We start from the raw sequence: 21694 nt of genomic DNA, 5'->3' as shown, positions 1-21694 counted from the left end.
GTGCCTGTGAGTCACAGGAATGAGGGCCTACTTAGAGAGATTAAGAGACTTGACCAAGGCCACATCACTGGCCTTACTTTTTTTTTTTTTTTTTTTTTTTGCGGTACGCGGGCCTCTCACTGTTGTGGCCTCTCCCGTTGCGGAGCACAGGCTCCGGATGCGCAGGCTCAGCGGCCATGGCTCATGGGCCCAGCCACTCCGTGGCATGTGGGATCTTCCCGGACCGGGGCACAAACCCATGTCCCCTGCATCAGCAGGCGAACCCTCAACCACTGCACCACCAGGGAAGCCCACTGGTCTTACTTTATATCAGATATACTCACTGACTTTGGTGTTTTCCATTGTAATAAGCCTCACCCCATATTATTGGTGATGGTGGGGCAATTACTGTTATTGTTTTGGCTTTGACCATTATATCACAAATCAGAGCCATAAACACAATTGCAGGCCAACGCTTAATTTATGTCAGTTTGTTCAAATTCATAATTTTAATTTGATGGCCAAGGGCCTCTGGAAAAGCTATTGTGGAATTGTAGTTTTCAGATGGCATCCCTGGATGTTCTTGGTGCTTGTAGGTTTTGTGAGCCTAAGTAGTGCCAGTGACTTCCATATATCCCTGTTAGTGCTCCCTAAGATGCAATGCTGGGTGACTTCCACACTGTAAGGGAAGGTTCTTGCCCTTTTAAGAGCTTTTAATCCCAAAATAGACCATGGAGGCATAAGCCCCAAAGAACTCAAGCTGAATGGGAACATCTAATCAGGCAGCAAGTTTTTTATAGTCCCACTGTGTGCCTAGCACTAAAGGAAAAAAAAATCTGCGATAACATAGTGTTTATAAATAGAGTCTCCTTTTGTGGTTAAATGCCAAAAGGAAAGGAAGGAGTCTGCTCACAGCTCAGGTGGAGAAGGTTTGGTTTTCGGAGGGTGTGCTAGGAATCTGCAGGAGGCCAGCTGGAGGAAAGCCAGGGCCAGGAGATCCAGAAGTGGCCTCGGGAGGTCCTGTTGACTTGGGAGGGTTAGCAGAGAGGCCTGATGAGCCTTACGAGCCATCATTAGAGGGCCATCATGGAGAAGGAAGACTAGACCTCCTGTGTGACTTCAGAGATAGAAACAGGACCAAAAGGTGGACATAACAGGAGGCAGAACTTTCTTTTAAAACATAGTGGTTTAAAATGTAAAATAGATAGCTAGTGGGAAGCAGCCGCATAGTACAGGGAGATCAGCAGTGCTTTGTGACCACCTAGAGGGATAGGGAGGGTGGGAAGGAGGGAGACGCAAGAGGGAAGAGATATGGGGATATATGTATATGTATAACTGATTCACTTTGTTATAAAGCAGAAACTAACACACCATTGTAAAGCAATTATACTCCAATAAAGATGTTCAAAAAACAACCCCAAAAACAGTGGTTTATTTTTTTCTCTAGTGGTTTTTCTTTTCTGATTGTAAAATAAAATTAATGTGCTTTTATAGAAAAAATTTGAAAACATCAAAAAGTAGAAGGAAAAAATCAGTCATACTATTTATTATCCAAAGATGGCAATTGTTATTTTTTATATTTCCTTTTTTAAACATAGCTGTGACAATAGTGTTTACTGCAAAAGCAAAATATAAACATTTGACATGATGTAAGCATTTTTCCTTCATAAGTAGCATTTCTAATGCTACATAATATCATATGACTATACATTATTTAGCCATTCCTCTATCATTGGAAACTTGGGTGGTTTTATTTTTTTTGCTTTTACAAACTCGGTGATGAATATGTTTCAGTATGGAACTTTTTTATTTCTCATATTTTGTGCTTTCTTATGGCAAATTATCAGAAATGAGATGACTAGGTCTTTCTAACAGAGTTGTATAATAAAGGAATAGTTTGCTTAAGAAGTTCGGAGTCTGAAAGCCTACATATCAGGGTACTGAAGAAGGATTTCTTTATGTTGGACATGGTCACCATTACATTTCCTGTCTGCTCTTTGATTCTGTGAATCTGTTAGAGGGTTGAATGTTCTGTTTGTGATACTGATTTGGCTTTGGGGAGGGCCAGGCTGAAGGTCAAGGATTTTGAAGCATAATTAAAAGTTTCAGACTGGTTGCCACAGATGCATACTGAGCAAGTGAAACTTGACGTCTTTCTTGCTGTATGCCTTGTTCTTACTTTGGGATGTGCTTCCATGTTCCTTCATACTCATATCCACACACACACACCCATTTTCTAGAGAAGCACACATGACTGACTCCTTCAGTGTTTGTTCCAGTACTTCCTGTGGCTGTGAATCTTTGTCTCTCCACCCCCCAACCCCCTTCACCCTCCAGAGGTTCTTCAACACTATGGAGCAGGGCCAGCACACCATGTCATAAATCACAGGCAATAGCCAGTTTACTGGGTGGGCTGGTGGGCTATTTTAGGGGTGGAATCAGGGCCCTGAAGCCACCTTACTCCATCCTCCAAGGTTTGATTATTTTTTTTCCCCCAGGTAATTAAATGTGTGTCTTGTGGACCTGGGCTTGGCTGGAATGCTCAAGGGTCCTGAAGATCCTTCTATAGCTTCCTTCTGTTGAATCCATTAAGAGAAGATGGCAAAAGTCAACATAACTAGAGACCTCATCTGTAGGCAGATAAAGGTAAGCAACCCAGACCTATGAACCAGAGCATGAGGTCCTTTTTCCCCACAGATTCATGTTATGCTGAATAAACTGAGGACTAGAGTCTGTGACTTGCCATTAACTAATTAATGGCAGACACAGGACTAGAACCAAGGTCTCTTGACTCTGGTCTTCTTTTATCCAAGAACATGGAATCATGGAGACTCCTCTATCCAAGCACTTGTACCTGGGCTGCTGAGATTGATGGAGTCTGGTGGAGGAGGGGAGCATGTATGTGCACACCTGTGGAGGAGGCGGGGTGTGCAGCAGAAGTAAATAGAGCTTCTTCACGTTGCTCTGGCTGCTCAGCTGTACATATAACAGAACCTGGGGGAGTCTTAATCCCAGTTTAGCTTAGACTCTTTCTTCTCTTCTTCGAGGGTCTCCTATACCAAAGCCTGCACCTTTTCTCTGCAGTTTGTACCTGGAAGACACTCCAATACTGTGAGATGAATAGATGACTGGGCAGTCAAGCTCATTTAGCGAGGTAGCCCAGGCTTTGTCAGGGAAGCCCTCAGTAAAGGAGCATGGGGGTTTAATGGAGGAGATTCAACCAAGACAAGATGTGCTTTTGAAGTAAGAAGCCCAGGCTGGGGTCAGGGGCTTAATCTCACCACTGCCCTAATTAACTACCTATAAGACTTTAGTCACTTTGCCTTTCTGTGCCTCAGTTTTCTGTTGTTAAATGATAATAATGTCTGTCTGCCTGCAGGCTTATCTTGAGAATGAAATCCGAAAGAACCTGAGAAAGTTCTTTGTAAAGGTTAAGCGCCAAAAATCTTTTAAAAATTAAGTGGCATGCAGCATAAGCTGTGGTCACCATCCAGAAGGATTGGTGACACTTATGCCTATGCACATTAGTCTGTGTTTTGTATATTTTCCCCTGCATCCCTGAATCCTTTTGCAGCTTTGTCCATTTGTGGGGGGGTTTGTGTGTGATTTCATTAGACTGGGTGGCCCCAAGGGCAAGGACCAATTCCTAGAGGCACAGAATCATAGAATTGGAGGGACCACTCAAGTTATTTTTCTCCTTTATATATACCCCACAATATGTGTCCTAAAGATGATGCCCACCTTCTCTAACCTAAGTATGGAAACATTCCCTATTTGTTGTTTCAATTTTTTTTTTTTTTGGTAACCCAACAATTACAACTTAGTGCTTAATTATATCCTCTCTTCTATCGATATTATTCTCTAATCCCTGCCCAAGTATATTGTAAGCTCCTGCAGGCCAATTTCTTGTTCTCTTTTCTAGCTCCTGTGGGGCCCAGCACAATGCTGCATATGTAATAGGAACATAGTAAATCATGTTAAATCGAATCAATGAATCTATGAGTTTGTTTCTCTTCCCCAGGAGCGGGGTGCCCTGAGCTTTGAGCGGCGCTACCATGTCACTGACCCCTTTATCAGACGGCTGGGCCTGGAAGCAGAGCTGCAGGTAAGAGATGCAATTTGCACCCTAGATGCAGATGACTGGCTCTCCATTCTCTGCCTGCAGAGAATCCTCTTTGCACTATTCAAGGCATAAACAGTTTTTCTCTGCAGGTCATACCTGAAGGTTACTTCTCCTTTACAGCGGTTTTATTAGGCACATAAATCTGAATCAAGATTAGTGATTGACATGGTCACACAGAAATTGTTTTATCGTCATATTATTTCCTTTGTGCTTGGAAAAAGACTATTGAATTTCATACCACAGTTTTTACTATTGGCTTGGACAGTAAAGATTCTTACCTTTGTATAGGAATTTAGAGTTTACAGAGTGTTTTCACACACACACACACACGCACACACACACACACACACATACACACACACTTGCATTTTAGCTTCAAAGAAATGCTGTGGGTGGTATATAGGAAATAGGTATTTAAAAAAAGGTTTAGAAAAACCAAGCACCTTGTCCAATGTTGTCCTGTCCAATCCAGGGGGAGTCAGGCCTACAGTCCAGATGTTCAGCTTTTTCTGTCTGACACAGAAACACTCCCCAATGTTAGCTCCATTCCCTTTCCTTCCCCAGAACTGCGTTTTGAATCCAACTTTTAGCTGTCCTCTCCAACTAAGTGTCATCTGCAGGTTGAATAAGAATTCTCTTTGGTTCCTTCACGTTAATGTTTGTAAGTAATTGTGTTGATCTTAGAAAAAGACTAGAAAGAAATTCATTGCCTACTAACAGTGTTATCTCGAGTTAATGAAATTATAGATGATTGTTATTGCTTTCTTTTCATTATAAACTTTTATCCGTTATAAAATATAATTACATTAATAGTAATGGAATATGGAAAAGATAATATGGAAATAATAAGATAATATGGAAAAGATAAGTAAAAATTACTTGTTATTCCCCCCTCCCTAGTATAATTACTATGTATATACTTCCTTTTATCTTTTGCATATTTTTACATAATTGTAATCATACTTTACATTGAATTTTGTATCTTTTTTATAATAATCCTCTTCTCCATGTTACCAAGTGGTATTCACAACTTTCACTTAAAATTTTTTTTCTGATTATATAAGTAGTAAATATCATAGTAGAAAATATGGAATCGACAGAAAAATATAGAGAAGAAAACAAAATCAGTTTTAATTCTACCATCCAGAGATAAACATTGTTAATGTTTGATATATTACTTTCATGTATTATGAAGCAGAATGCTAGTTAAGAGATGGGCATTAGAGCTGAATAAATTTAGTTTCAACACCTATCTTCTCTACAGCTATATAGCCTTGTTCAAGTTACCCTTAGTTTCCTGATCTGTAAAATGGATCAATAACTGAGAATTGTTGTGATGATTAAATGAGATGATTTTTAAAGTGCTTAATACAATGCCTGGATCATATAAGCTAGTTCAGTAAATAACAATTATTATTATGTCTTCCAGTGTTTTTTCATGCTTATGTAATTTTTTTCTGCAAAGTGGAGCTCATACCATTTACACAGTTTGCTAAACCCTTTTATACTTTTATGTCATTATTGTTTCCCCATACCTCTAAAAAGTCTTTGAAAACATGATTTTGTAAATATATTGTATTATTTATCCTTTACTCTATTTTTTTGAATTTCTTTCCATATTTCCTTGAAACATAAAGTACATCCCTTTAGTGCAGTTGGAGGTGGGGCATGCAAGGTTTTACCTCCAAGGGGACATTTGGCAATGTCCAAACAGTTTTGGCTATGAAAACTGAAAGGGTACTACTGGCATATAATGAATAGAGTATAGGGATGCTGCTAAACATTCTACAGTCATAGTACAACAAAGAATGTGCAACAAAGAATTATGCAGCGCCCAATGCCAATAACGCCGAGGTTGAGAAACCCTGCTCTGGTGGATGCTGAGTGGACAGTTGAAGGCCGGTCTTCTCCTTTTAGCTGTGCCTCCACCCAACCCATATTGTCTCTACTATCTCTTCCTGGTTTTATAACTTTGTCCACAACAGACTTGGAAACCTCTGTGAACACAAAACAGGATTCTAGCTATTATTTCCAAAGATTTGGCACTCAAATACAAAAATATGTTAAGGTGGATGCACTGTCTGAATTTGCACTTGGCTGAAGGCCACCTTAGCCGGGACCTATAGTAACAGTGCACAATATGAAGGAATGCCCACAGGTTTAGGTGTTAAAGCAAAGACCTAGTTTGGACTTCCTTAGTGGCGCAGTGGTTAAGAATCCGCCTACCAATGCACAGGACCCAGGTTCGAGCCCTGGTCTAGGAAGATCCCACATGCCGTGGAGCATCTAAGCCCATGTGCCACAACTACTGAGCCTATGTTTTAGAGCCCACGAGCCACAACTACTGAGCCCATGCACGTAGAGCCCACGCTCCGCAATAAGAGAAGCCACTGCATTGAGAAGCCTGCGCACCAGTATGAAGAGTAACCCCCACTCGCCACAACTAGAGAAAGCCCGCGTGCAGCAACAAAGACCCAACAGAGACCTAGTTTAAATCCCAACTTTGCCACCTGTGAGGCTTAGAGAAGTGAGAGCAGATGGAAAGAAGACTGGGAGAAAAATAGGTTTGTGAGGGAATCGGGGTTGGACCTGTAAAGTTTGAAAGCCTGTTGGATAGCTTTGTGGAGATGTCAGGTGGGCAGTTGATGGTCCTAATCAGGGGAGAGCTCTGGACTATAGGGAGAAATCCGGAGACTTCAGCGATCCATGGAGCCTTAAAGAACAGGGTCCAAGACCTAGCTCTGGAGATACTCCAGCTTTCAGAAATTGATTACAAGCTAAGGAGATAAAAAAAGTTAACCACGAAAGAGAGTCAGTGAAGTAGAACGGAAACAAAACCAGGAGTGTAAGGAGAGTATTTCAAGAAAGGAGTGGTCAGTTCTACTCAATGCTTCTGAAAGGTTGAATAAGTGAGGACAAAACAGTGACTGTGGTCTTGACTAGAGCAGTTTTATTGGAGTGGTGAGAATAGATACTAAATTGGAGGTGTTGAGAAGTGAATTGGAGGTGAAGGAGTACAACAGCAAGTAGACAACTCTCTATTTAAAAAAATTTTTTTAGAGAATTCCCTGGCAGTCCAGTGTTTAAGACTCGGCGCTTTCACTGCATGGGCCTGGGTTTGATCCCTGGTCGGGAAACTAAGATCCCACAAGCCACACTGTGCAGGAAAAAAATAAAAAAATTTTTAAAGAGGGTGATGAAAATTTATTTATCTATTTAGTCAGTTATTACAAACTTTTCCCCTAGATGAAAGGAAAGATAGGATGTAAGCAGTAAAAAGGGTAAACTGTTGCAGGAAGGGGGACCCCTTTCCAGGGCCCGAGATTGGGGTCTTATCTAACACTCAGGAATGAATTGTCCAAGGAGACACACATGCTGACAAAGGAAGAGACTTTGTATTGGGAAGGGATGCCTGGGTGGAGAGCAGGAGGGTAAGGGAACCCAGGAGAACTGCTCTGCCACGTGGCTCACAGTCTCAGGTTTTATGGTGTTGGGTTAGTTTCCAGGTTGTCTCTGGCCAATCATTCTGACTCAGGGTCCTTCCTGGTGGTGTGAGCATCACTCAGCCAAGATGGGTTCCAGTGTGAAGGATTCTGGGAGGTTGGTAGGACATATGGACTGGCATCTCCTCTCTCCTTTTGACTTCTCCTGAATTCTTCTGGTTGGTGGTAGCTTGTTCCATGTTATTTACCAGGATCTCCTGCTGTAAGATAACTCATGCAGCTGGTTACTATTGCCCCTGGCCAGGGTGGGTGGTTTTGGTCAGTGATTCCTGTAACAAAACTGTAAAAGATACCTTCTCTTGCTTTTCTACATCTTCTTCTCACCTTTCTTTCTTCAGCTAACTACCTGGGCAGCTGACTTGCACAGATGTATCAATAGTCACTCTTGTCATCTATCTTCTTGTTGGCTTTAACCAATGAGGAATCATTTCAGGAGACTGGAGGAAGAAGCACAGCTTTTTTTATTCCCCTCGCTGCCATCCTTCAGAATCACTTTATTTTGTTTTTGTTCTTGTTTTCCAGCTTTATTGAGTTGTGTAGACAGTTCTTGAAAGACCTCGTTTACAAAAGGAAGCAGAGAAATGGGGAAGTAGCTGGAGGGGCCTTCGGGATCAAAGGAGGGATTTGTAAGAATGGGAAGAGGGCTTCCCTGGTGGTGCAGTGGTTGAGAGTTCGCCTGCCGATACAGGGGACACGGGTTCGTGCCCGGTCCTCCGGGAAGATCCCATATGCCACAGCGGCTGGGCCCGTGAGAGGCCCGCGTACCGCAAAAAAAAAAAAACAACGGGAAGAAATACTAGAGGTTGTTTGTATGTTGATGAGAGAGAAGGTGGTTGCTGATAAAGGATTAGGACAGAATAACTGAAGGAGCCACGTCCTAGGGAAGGTTGGAGGGGATAGGATTTAGAGTTGAAGCAGAGGGCTTGACCTTTGATAAGTGCGAAAACATTTCTATCATTGTTACAGGGTCCAGTGGGTTTGGCAAAAAAAGAAGCATAGACTGGGATAAAAACTGGAAAGTCATTGTAATAGTCTATAGTAGCAGTTCTCAAAGTGTGGTCTGCAGACCCCTGGGGATCCCCATGACCTCTTCAAGGGAATTCATGAGGTCAAAACTACTTTCATAGTAATACTAAGACATTATTTGCAAAACAAAACTAAAAAAAAAAAACAACTAATTCATTTAAAAATTTGCAAAAAAAAGTGGTAAAACTACTGTCATTTTAGCGTGAATCAAGGCGTAGCATCAGTCATTGAATTATTTACCCCATGCATTTGCAGTGACCCCCCCAAAAAAAAGCCAGTCTTACTTAAAATGTCCTTGATTTTTACATCAATAAAATAATACAATAAAACTTATTAATTTAAAATTTCAACCGTTAAATACAGATCTCTTCAGTATTCTTTATTATGAGGTGGGAAGAATCCATAAAGTACTGCTGCTGCGTACTGAACTCTGGCGTTTGTCTTGAGGAAAAGCAGTTGTTCAATTGTTTTGAGTTGCAAGCTCAACTGGACATTTTTTTCATGGAACACCATCTGAAAGAATGGCTAGCAGATGAAAACTGGTTATTCAATTATGGGTATTTGGCAGACATTTTCTTTGAAATGAATGAAGTAAACTATCACTTCAAGAAGAACAACTGACAGTATTTGTTGCCAAGGATAAAATTTGAGCTTTAAAGCAAAGGAAAAAAAAAAAAAAGAATATAGGAAAACTTGTATCTGCCACCATGAGCTTGATAGCCTCTCAGTACTTCTTAAAAGTCTTTTTTTTTTTTTTAATTTTATTTATTTATTTTTGGCTGTGTTGGGTCCTCGTTTCTGTGCAAGGGCTTTCTCCAGTTGCGGTGAGCGAGGGCCACTCTTCATCGCGGTGTGCGGGCCTCTCACTGTCACGGCCTCTCTTGTTGCGGAGCACAGGCTCCAGACGCGCAGGCTCAGTAGTTGTGGCACACGGGCTTAGTTGCTCCGCAGCATGTGGGATCTTCCCGGACCAGGGCTCGAACCCATGTCCCCTGCATTGGCAGCTGGCTTCTTAACCACTGTGCAACCAGGGAAGCCCCGTAAGTCACTGTTTTGAAAACAAAGTCATACATCTGTAAAAGACCCAGGCCTAATGTAAAATCAACTAATGTTTGTTTTTTGTTTTTTCTTTTTTTTTTAATTTTTGGCTGCGTTGGGGCCTCGTTGCTGCACATTGCGGTGCTCAGGCTTCTCATTGCGGTGGCTTCTCTTGTTGCAGAGCATGGGCTCAAGGCGCGCGGGCTTCAGTAGTTGTGGCATATTTGCTCGGTAGTTGTGGCTCACGGGCTCTAGAGCGCAGGCTCAGTAGTTGTGGCGCACAGGCTTAGTCGCTCCATGGCATGTGGGATCTTCCCGGACCAGGGCTCAAACCCATGTCCCCTGCATTAGCAGGCGGATTCTTAACCACTGCACCACCAGGGAAGTCCGCAACCAATGTGTTTTAATGTAGCAGGATACCAACAGCTCATTCATGTGGTTTCTGATTCCACATTGTAACATTAAGAAACCGTTATTTGTCCAGTTTTGGTGTAGTATCAAAGAAGGATACCTACAGTGATCTAAAAAGGCCGTTAAAATACTGCTCCCTAGTCCAACTATAATACTTATCTTTATGAGGGTGGATTTTCTTCATGTACTTCAACCAAAATAACATCTTGCAACAAACTGAATACAAAAGTAGATATGAGAACCCAGTCATCTTCCATTAAGCTAGACAAAAGAGTTTTGCAAAAATGTAAAGCAATGCCATTCTTCTCATTAAATTCTTTTGTCTTGGAAAATATAGTTAGTTTTTATTTAAAATGTGTTAGCTTAGCTTTTTATTATTTTTTAAATGAAATTAATTTTATTTTCATTAAATTAAAGTTATAATTAATAATGTTAATTTTAAATGAAGTTAATATTTCAGTTTTTATTTCTAATACGGCAGATACTGATAACCTATATTAAAAATTCTTTGGGATCCTCAGTATAATTTTTTTTTTTTTTTTTGTGGTACGCGGGCCTCTCACTGTTGTGGCCTCTTCCGTTGCGGAGCACAGGCTCCGGACGCGCAGGCTCAGCGGCCATGGCTCACGGGCCCAGCCGCTCCGCGGCATGTGGGATCTTCCCGGACCGTGGCACGAACCCGTGTCCCCTGCATCGGCAGGCGAACTCTCAACCACTGCGCCACCAGGGAAGCCCCCTCAGTAATTTTTAAAAGTGTAAAGGGGTCTTGAGGTTAAAGTTTGTGAACCAGTGGTCTATAGAGCCATGAAACTGGATGACTGGATAATATCACTGGGGAAAAAAGTAGGAGGAGAGAGAAGGTGGCCCAAGACCAAGAACCAAGGTGTTTCAGCATTTAGAGATTATCTGTTTCCTCTCTTCCTCTACCCAGAGGAGACAGAAAGAATAGCATAGAGGTGGAAAAACATGGTATTATGGAAGCCAAGGAGGAGGAAAATTCAACGATACTGATTTCTTACAATCCTGATCTCAAAAGGCTATCTTATTTCCCTCTTTCCTAGTTGGAAGTTGGAGGGGACACCTTTTTTTGACACCCTCACCCCCCCCACTATAGTAATAAAAATGCCATTATAAGCCATATCACCATGGATAAGCCCTTTAACTTCTAGGATCCATTTTCTCATCTGTAAAATAATGTACACATCCTGTTTGTCTCTTAGTTTTAAGAGGAGGAATAAATAAGTTATTTTATGTATGTAAGGTACTTAGCACGGAGCTCAGTATATTGTAAAATTCACGGTACTCAAATATTAGCTACGGTTATTGTTGTTGTTATTTATAGAAAGCTTTTAAAGTTTCCTGAGATGCTGATTTGATGGCGTCCAGCTTTTTAAAATGCTTTACAGTCATTTTCTTCCCTTGTTTTATTTCCCACGCATTGTCACATATGGACCCCATTTCGGTTAACAAGAGTTGACTTTTGGAATTAAGATGAGGTTATATAATAAGGGTTGGGGGGGTGGGATAAAAGAGGTAAAATCAACAGTAAAAACTCCTGCCTTTTTGTGGTTATTGATTATAATGTTTTCCTCTATATTATCTGGGGGAATTTTTTCCCTGGATTTCCTAATTTACTACTTTGTATAGTTTTGAAAAATGCAAAATGAAACTTAAAGAGAACTCCTAGAATACAGTACTGAACATTTAGTAGAGGCTCACTAAAAGCCTGTTGGTGTGATTGGCTTTTAAAATTTTCTGTATTAAAGTTAGCTTAAAAGTTTAAAAAGATTGTCTACTTTCCACTCTTTTTCCCAGCCACCAAATTCACTTTCCTGGAATCAACTAACATATTCAATTTCAGTATCCTTCCAGAGAAATTTTATGCATTTTTATGCAAAATTTTATGTAAAAATTCTCATCTTTTCTCACAAATGTTAGCCTAACATATTTACTGCGTTGTACCTTACTTTTGAATTTAAAAATATACTTTCATGATTTTACCACATCAGTACATAAAGATGTTTCTTTCGTCCTTCCTTCCTCTCTTTCTTTCTTTTCTTTCCTTTCTTTCTTTCCTTCTTTCTTTCCTGCCTCAGATCTTCCTTGCTGCATGCTGGCTTTCTCTAGTTGCAGCGAGTGGGGGCTACTCCCGTTGCGGTGCGCGGGCTTCTCATTGCAGTGGCTTCTCTTGTTGCGGAGCAGGGGTTCTAGGTGGGTGGGCTTCAGTAGTTGTGGCACACGGGCTCAGTACTTGTGGCTCATGGGCTCTAGAGCGCAGGCTTAGTAGTTGTGGTGCACGGGCTTAGTTGCTCCGTGGCATGTGGGATCTTCCCGGACCAGGGCTCAAACCCGTGTCCCCTGCATTGGCAGGCGGATCCTTAACCACTGCACCTTCAGGGAAGCCCAAGATGTTTCTAATATCTAATTCTTTCATGGCTTCAGAGTATTGTGTTGTATGAGTGTACCATAATTTATTTAAATTTTCCCTGTTGATGGATATGTAGATTACTTACAGTCTTTTGTATGTACAGTGTTATTCCTTGCAACATCATTTGGCATATGTGGGTGTATATTTTTAGAATAAATACCTACAAATGGAATTAGTAGTCAGAGAGTATATCCATCTGTGATTTTAATAAATATTAACAAAATTGTCTTTCATGGAGTTTGTACCAATTTATACTCTCATCACACTTCTTCAATCTTAAACATAGTGTTCAATAAACATTTGTTCTCTCCCCAGCCCCAACCTCTTCTCCCTCACATGTCCATCATTATTCTGAGAAATTTCACAAATGAGTGAAACATAATGTGCCAGAGAGATCTCAACGTGGCTTCCTAAGAGAAATGTAGTCTAGGCTGATACCTGAAAGATGGATGGGAGGAGCTAGGTAGATTTGGGGGAGATAGGGAGAGAAAAAAATCCTAGGCTGGGGGGAATAGCATATGAGTGATGCAAGAGAGAGTAGAGGGTACTTGGTTCAAGAGAACAGATGGTCCCAGGATACAAGTGGAAGAAGGATGATAAGTGAGGTTGATGAGGTTGGGATGTTCATAATGAAGGATGTTGTAAGCTGTGTTGAAGACTGTTGATTTTATCCTAAGGGCAGTGGAGAGCTATCAAGTGGTCTTTACCATGTGAGCAATATGATCACAGTTAAGGTTTTTGTTTTTGTTTTTTTAATTAAAATTGGCTTCAAAATGAAGATTGCAGAAGTTTAAAATGTGGACAGCTAGACCACTTAAGAGATGGTGTCAGTGATTCCGGAAGAGGTGATTGGTTACTTGAACCTAGATAATGGTAATTTGGATGGAGAGAAGTCAGTGAATTTGAAAGACATTTAAGAGGTAGAATTAACAGAATTCTTAGTGACTGAATGTGGAAAGTTAGGAAAAGAGAGGAGTCAAGGATGAAAGTTAAGTTTCTATTTGGCGGGGCAAATGGTAGTATCATTCACAGAGTTAGGGAGCGCTGGAGAAGGAATACGTTTGAAGGAAAAGACGATACGCTTGGTTATGGATGTCCTGGAGCCATAGGCCCATGCGTTGTCTAGTGCTTTCTAGGCAGGTAGTTGGAATACTTGGGTCTGAGCTTAGGAATGAGGTACACACTGGAGATGTTGATTTGGGAGCAGTGAGCAGCATATACGTTGGAACAATGAAAGTGAGTTGTGATTGCCTTCGAGGAGTGTGTATAGTAGGAAGAAAGCCTAGGATAGAGCCATAAGGAACAACAGTATAAGGGCCAGGTGGACAGAGAGTTTGCAAAGGGTATCAAGAAAGAGCAACTAGAGGAGTAGGAAGGAAAACAGAGAGGGTGATGCCACAGAACCCAGAAGAAGAAAGTTTCATTGAAGACGATGTGGTCAGCACTATCAAATACCGCTGGGGACCAAGTAAGATAAGGACTGAGAAGTGTCCCTTTGATTTAGAGCAAGGAAGCCATCATGGTCACCTTGGCAAGGGCCATTTTTGTGGTATAGATAGAAGTGGGTTGAGGAATTATTGGGAAGTGAGGAAGTAAAAATACCCAATATCGACTACTCTTTCAGTATGGCTATGAAGGGGAAGAGAACTGGAAGGCCACAGCTAGATGTGGATTTGGTGTCAAGGGAGGACTTTTTAGATTAGAGAAACTTGAGCATGTTTAATCCCAAGGGGAAAGAATCAGTAGAGAAAGGGAAAGTTGAAGATACAGGAAAGCTAAAAGATCATGTGGGGTTCGGATTTTGTCAGATGAAGGTTGCAAGAGAATGACTGTAGTAATGAATCATGGATTTTTAGGTGGATGAGAAGGAAGTAAAGACATGAGGTAGCATGTAAGGAGAGAACAGAGTGACTGACTGGACTTGGAGGACTTGTTGAGGATAAGAATCATTGAGGAATGATATATATTCTCTTTTTTCACTTAACTAATATATCTTGAAAATCACTCATCAGTTCATAGAGTTCTTTTTTTTTTTGGCCTCACTGCACAGCTTGTGGGATCTTAGTTCCCTGACCAGGGATAGAACCCAGGCCCACAGCAGTGAAAGCGCTGAGTCCTAACCACTGGACCGTCAGGGAATTCTCCACAGAGTTATTTTTCACAGCTGCATAGTAGTCTCGTGTGTTAATAAAACAAGATTAATCAGTGAATTTCCCATGTATGGGCTCTTAGAGTTATTTCTAATAGTTTGTAATTACAATGTCATAATGAATAACCTTGTACATATGTATTTTAGTATTGCTAGAGATATATCTTCAGCGTAAAAACCTAGAAGTGGGAGTGCTGGCCAAAGAGTAAATGTATATATGTGGTTTTGTTAGATATTGCCAAATTTCCCTCCGTGGGAGTTGCACCATTTTGCCTTCCTGGTAGCAATGCCTGAGAGTGCCTGTTTCTCCACAGCTCACCGACAGACTAGGGGGTTAAGCTTTTGAATTTTTTTACCATTCTAAAAGATGAAAAATGGTATCTCAGTAGAGTTTTAAGTTACATTTCTCTTATGAGTGAAATAGAATATCTTTTTCATGTATTTAAGGGCTGTTTTAATATAATTTTGCCAAGTTTGGTGTAACAAAGGAGGGAGAGTAAGCATTTTTATATGTACCTGCATATTTTTACAAACACAAGCATAGTATGGATAAGCAGAAACTAATGAAGTTGGTCACCTCTAGGGGACAGAAGGCATAAAGTGGAGAGGTAAAGAAAAGGGAATAACCCGTCTGGACCTTTTTGTAGAGTTTTTAATTTTATAACCACTTTGAGGTTTTACACATTCAAAAAGTAAAATTAAGTCAGCAGAGATGGGGAAAGGGCTGCCAACTAACTCAAGTAATTTTCGACACAGTACTTTGACTATAAATATTCTTTGTATGTATTTTAAAGACAAGCTAAAGAAATCTTGATTGAACTCTAGTTAGTAAATTTGTCATTTGTAGAGGTATTCCTATAGCAATTCTGTAACTATCAGTATTTTGTGTGTATTGTAGGATTGAGCAAATGAGTAAATATATCAGTGTTGTTGGGATAAATTTATCAGTTAATATATAATAAATATATTTATAATATTGATATAATATACCAATGATGTTCCCTTCTCACTATGGGAGAAGGGAAATTCAAATATGGAATAGGCAACAGAAGAACTCTGAGGTATTGGATTGGAATTAGCAGTATCTTTGTGAATTCATGGTTGTTTGTTTGTTTTGGCTGTGCCACGTGGCTTGTGGGATCTTAGTTCCCCGACCAGGGATTGAACATGGGCCCCAGCAGTGAAAGCGCCGAGTCCTAACCAATGGACCGCCAGGGGATTCCTGAATTCATGGTTTAAAAATACATATATTTTAATATAAATTTATATATTATTTCCAGCTCTGTCTTCTGAAAGGGTCCAGAAGCAATGATACCTCAATAGCCATGAGTTACTGGTTTCTAAATACCATTCCCCACTAGAAAGAACCAGGGGTCCTTGGAGGAATAACTGATTCAGGTCTGGGACAGCGAGTGTACGAGATGAGCCTACAACATCTTGTGGCAGAAGATCAACAGAAAGTAAAGAAAGAAAAATGACAGGAACATATCGTAAGGACACAGAAGCCAGCTTGAAAGGCATGCTGCTGGCCAAACCCATGACAATTTGAGCATCAGGATGAATAATGACAGTAATGAATTAAAACCCACTGAATTAAAAAATACCTGATTTTGCACTGGTAAGAAAGAGAGGGAGAGAAAGAAGGGGTGGGGAGAGAGAAAAGCACTTCATTCTAGTAGATTGCTGACCACTAAATGAAGAAATGATAAAGTTGGAAAAAATCACCATTTTATAACTGTCACACCACATCATACCAGTAATTGATTCAGGCAAGAGTAATCAATGAATGATTGAACCATTGGGTGAAAACTTGATGGTGGACAGGATGTTTGCACAATGTAGAAGTATTTCCTCACAGATAGCAAAGGGGAAAATAGTAACATTAGAGTGGAGAAACCTGGTAGATACCACCTTAACATCAGGTGACACCTGATAGTGTGCACTGAGGAGGACACAAAATCACCTAGGTGGTATTTCTGTCAAAACGCATTATCTAAAACTAATCACGAGGAAATAATCAGACAAATCCAAACTGAGAGACATTTCTCCAGAACAGCTGACATATTCTTGAGAAATGTCAATGTCGTAAAAAACAAAGGACTGAGGAACTGTTCCAGATTAAAGGAGACTAAAAAGAAAATGGCAGCTAAATGCAGTGTGTGATCCTGGATTGGATCCTAGATCAGCAAAATCAAAGGGATAATATTGGGACAGTTGGTGAAATGTGAATATAGACTGTATATTGAATAATAATTGTGTCAGTGTCAGATTTCCTGACACTGAAATTTAAGTATGTAAAAGGTCTTGAGGTCTGTAACTTATTCTCAAATGGTTCAAGAAAAAAGTGTGTGTGTGTGTGTGTGTGTGTGTGTGTGTGTGTGTGTGTGTAGAGAGAGAGAGAGAGAGAGAAAGAAAGAGGAGAGGGGGGAGAGAAAGAAATGTTAGCAGTTAATGAAATAGGGGAAAGGTATATATGGGTGTTTTTGTACTATTCTTGTACCTTTTTATATGTTTGAAATTGTTTCAAAATAGAGAGTTAAAAATGTTCATTAAGAAAATATAAAGAAGTGTTGTAGTGGCAGCAACTGAGTAAGAGGGCCTGAAGGGAGGTTGAGATTAGAGGATTTAAGTTTCATGTTGATTAGGGTAATTCTAAGGTGTTCTGGTATATAGACCAAACCACTTCTCTGTATTCCTTGGACATCTTTGCTGAGCATTTCACATCCCCTTTAGTTATATGCGCTAGCTCATCTTGTCTCAGTGAGTTTTATTGTCATAACCAGACAGGAGCCAAATATCCTGGGATTTCAGTTTGTGGCCTGCAGTCCTCACTTCGGAGGCAGGTGGTACTTGCTTTCAACATCCCTAGGGTTTTCAAAGTCCACCTTAAAGTTCTAATCTCACTTTGATCCATTCTATTTCTTCCACTTGTGGATTTCTTGGCATAGTGTTAGGCATTAACACTGAGAGGTAGAGAGAGGGAGAGGAAAGTAAGGTCACTTTACAAATAAGGAGAGTAAAACAGCACTTGCAAGGTCACATAAGTGGTAGAAATAAGATTAATAAGATTTATTTCAGGGGGGACTTCCCTGGTGGCGCAATGGTTGCGAGTCCGCCTGCTGATACAGGGGACACGGGTTCGTGCCCCGGTCCAGGAAGATCCCACATGCTGCGGAGCGGCTGGGCCCGTGAGCCATGGCTGCTGAGCCTGCGCGTCCGGAGCCTGTGCTCCGCAGCAGGAGAGGCCACAACAGTGAGAAGCCCGCGTACTGCAAAAAAAAAAAAAAGAAAAGAAAAGAAAAAAGATTTATTTCAGGCCTGTCTGGCTTTAGAGTTCACATTCTTTCCACCTCAACCATGTGTCTACTTTTTTATTTTATTTTATTTTATTATTTTTTTTTTTTCGGTACGCGGGCCTCTCACTGCTGGGCCTCTCCCGTTGCGGAGCACAGGCTCCGGTCGCACAGGCCCAGCAGCCATGGCTCACGGGCCTAGCCACTAAGCGGCATGTGGGATCTTCCCAGACCGGGGCACGAACCCGTGTCCCCTGCATCGGCAGGCGGACTCTCAACCACTGTGCCACCAGGGAAGCCCCATGTGTCTACTTTTTTAAAGGGCTTAGCAAATAGTTCTTGGCTTGGTGGGTTTATTCTCTTGCCTTATTAGTTTTCTTAATATTGTCCTTAAACAAGCTGAAAACATTATATGTCCCACCTTCACAACTGGCTTGATGGCTTTTTTGTTTCTTGTATAATTTGAGCATAAATTCACTAGAAACAAGTCATATCAAACTAGATTGGTTTTCTTTTTTAATATAATTAGTATGGTAGACCAGGGCAGTTTCATAGTGTAACCTGATTCTAACAAAGACTTGTCAGAGTTTTATTACAATATCAGTTGAGAGAAGTAAATTAGATAACAAGTTCATCAAATAGCCTGTAAGAAACAGATGGAGCAGAGATCTGACTTTGTGAGAGATTTCAAGAACTATCCTTTAGATCAGGGGTCAGCAAATTATGACTTGCAGGCCAAATCCAGCTTGCCACCTGTTTGTTGACTTAGTTTTTTAAGATCATTTTTATTTTATGTAAGTGTACAATTCAGCATTTTTTTGTTTTTTGTTTTGTTTTAGTATATTCACGAAGTTGTACAACTATCACCATTACCTAACTCCTGACATTTTCATCACCCCAAAATTGAAACCCTTTTAGCAGTTACTCCCCATCCCCTACCCCTGGCTCCACCCCTGGCAACCACTAATCTATTTTCTGTCTCTATGGATTTTCCTATTCTGGACATTTCATATAAATGGAATCATACAATATGTAGCTTTTTGTATCTGACTTCCTTCACTTAGTATGATAATTTCAAGATTTATCTATGTTGTAGCATGAATCATACTTCATTCCTTTTTATGGCCAAATAACATTCCATTCTATAGCTATACCACATTTTGTTTATCCACTCATCAGTTAGTGGACATTTTGCTTGTTTCCACTTTTTGGCTATTATGAATACTGCTGCTATGAACAATTTGTGTAAAAAATTTTGTATGGACATATGTTGTCAGTTCTCTTAGTTATATACCTAAGAGTGGAATTGCTGTGTCATATGGCAACTCTAGGTTTAATTTTTTGAGGAACTGCCAAACTGTTTTTCAAAGTGGCACCACCATTTTACATTCCCACCAGAAATGTACAAGGGTTCCAGTTTCTCCATACCCTTACCAATACTTATTATCTGTCTTTTTTTAATATAGTCATCCTAGTGGGTGTGATGTGGTATTTCATTGTGGTCTTGATTTGCATTTCCCTAATGACTAATGATGTTGAGCTTCTTTTCATGTGCTTATTGGCCAATTTGTGTATCTTCTTCTCTGGAGGAATGTATTCAGATCCTTTGCCCATTTTTAAATTGTTATTTATCATTTTATCATTGAGTCATAAGAGTTCTTTGTATGTTCTAGATAATAAACACTTATCAGATATGTGATTTGAAATTTTCTCTCTCATTCTCTGGGTTTTTTTCAGTTTCTTGAGAGTGCTTTTGACACACAAATTTTTAATTTTCATGAAGTTCAAATTATTTTTTTTCTTTTGTCACTTATGCTTTTGGTGTCATATTTAAGAAACCATTGCCTAATACAAGGTCACAAAAATTTACACCTGTGTTTTCTTCTAAAAGTTTTATAGTTTTAGATCTTATGTGTACATCTTTGATCCATTTTGGGTTAATTTTTATATATGGTGTCATGTAGAGGCCCAGCTTCATTCTTTTGCATGTGCATATTGTTATTACAGCACCATTTGTTGAAAAGACTATTCTTTCTTTCATTGAATTGTCTTGGCACTCTTGTCGGAAATCAGTTAACCTTATATAAATGTAAGGGTTTATTTGTGAACTCGTTACTCTATCCCATTGATCTAAATTTCTGTCCTTTATGTCAGTACCACATTGTTTTGATTACTGTAGCTTTGTAGTAATTTTTGAAATTGGGAAGTGAGTTTTCTAACTCTGTTTTCTTTTTCAAGATTGTTTTGGCTATTTTGGGTCCCTTGTATTTACATATGAGGTTTATGTTCAGCTTGTGAATTTCTTCAGAGAAGGCAGATGGGATTTTGATAGGGATTGGGTTGAATCTATAGCCGCTTATTTTTATAAATAAAATTTTATTGGAACACAGCCACACTCATTCATTTATGTATTGTCTATGGCTGCCTTAGTAATTCAACAGCAGAATTGAGTATTTATAACAGAGACCATATGGCCTGCAAAACCCAAAATATTTACTGTCTGGCTCTTTACAGAAAAAGTGCCAACCTCTGCTTGAGATGATGGAGTAAACTTATGCTCTGAAGCACCAGAGGGCAGAACCTGGGAGTCATTCATTAATTCAGTCATATGTTCAAGCGTATATTGAGTGCCTACAATATGCCAGAAATGTTCTAGACTCTGGGAGATGAATATAGCAGAAAATAAGACAACACATTTCCTGGCCTCATGAAGCTTCTTGCTATGGCCTGTATGACACCCTTAGAATATTGCCTCTAGTCACCTCCCTGAGCTTATCTTGCCTTACTCTGTCCCTTTTAGCACTATGTTCTAGCCACACTGACCTTCATTCTGTATCTACAGCATACCAAGCCCATTCCTACCTTTGTACTTTTTCTTTCCTGTGCCTGGCATGCTTTTCCTTCTCAGCATTAAAATTTCTCCTCAAACATAGCTATATCAGAGAGGCTTTCCCTGAAAGCCTCTAAAGTATATCTAAAGTATAACCTGTCACCATGTTTTATTTTCTACATAGCGTTTATCACTATCTGAACTCATTTTATTGATTCCTGTGCTTATTTTTTTTTCTCTCCCCCACCACTAGAGTTCTCTATCTTATTTAGCACTGTAGCCTTTGCATGTATAAGAGTGCCTAGCACATAAAAAATAAAAATAAGATCAATCAATCAAATAAAAAGATTGAATGAATAAAGAGAATTTGCAGGGATAGACCGCAGATATAGGGCAGCATAAGGAAAAACTTTCTGACATGAGTTATGGTTGTTGACTTGCCCCACTATATTTATACTTAGATTTTTAGCTAGAACATATAGAAGTTGAAATATATTTTAAATCATTCCTTTTCATGACTTCTAGGAGGATTTTTCCTTCCCCAGTAATTATAGTTCACATCAGGCTATACTATAAGTCTTGAATTATCATGGTGCAAGGGAAAGAACATACTTGGATTTGATTTCCAGTTTTGCTACTCAGCTATCACAGTGCTTTATGACTATTGAATTGGTTCCCACAACAACCCTATGAGGTTATGTATATTATCTCCTTTTTTAGAGATATAAAACCTGAAGCACAGAGAGGTTAAAGAACTTGCTCAAGGAAACACAGCTTGTGAACATGAAAACACATTAACTGTCCTTTATGGACAGTTTAATGGATTTTGAAGGGTAATTATGTGAAGCAATTAGGACAGGGCCTGACACATAGTAAGCTAAGTTTTAGTTATTCTTGTTACTCTTACTGCTCCA

At 39.9% G+C, this 21694-nt stretch overlaps 1 protein-coding gene across 5 annotated transcripts in view; it reads left to right on the top strand.

Moving 5' to 3' along the window:
- WDTC1 (WD and tetratricopeptide repeats 1) overlaps nt 1-21694 on the top strand; it is a 71731-nt gene that overhangs the window by 16480 nt on the left and 33557 nt on the right. For all 5 annotated transcript variants that reach the window (XM_060140929.1, XM_060140931.1, XM_060140932.1 and 2 more), the window contains exons 2-3: nt 2478-2625; nt 4001-4084. In XM_060140929.1, the coding sequence (XP_059996912.1) occupies nt 2578-2625; nt 4001-4084 (132 nt within the window). In that variant the 5' untranslated portion in view covers nt 2478-2577. The remainder of the gene's footprint in view (nt 1-2477; nt 2626-4000; nt 4085-21694) is intronic.

Source organism: Lagenorhynchus albirostris, chromosome 2, assembly GCF_949774975.1.
Source record: "Lagenorhynchus albirostris chromosome 2, mLagAlb1.1, whole genome shotgun sequence".
NCBI classification, from domain to species: Eukaryota; Metazoa; Chordata; class Mammalia; order Artiodactyla; family Delphinidae; genus Lagenorhynchus; species Lagenorhynchus albirostris.
Note: the sequence above shows the minus strand (reverse complement) of the source record. Positions and strands in the feature narration are given on the sequence as shown.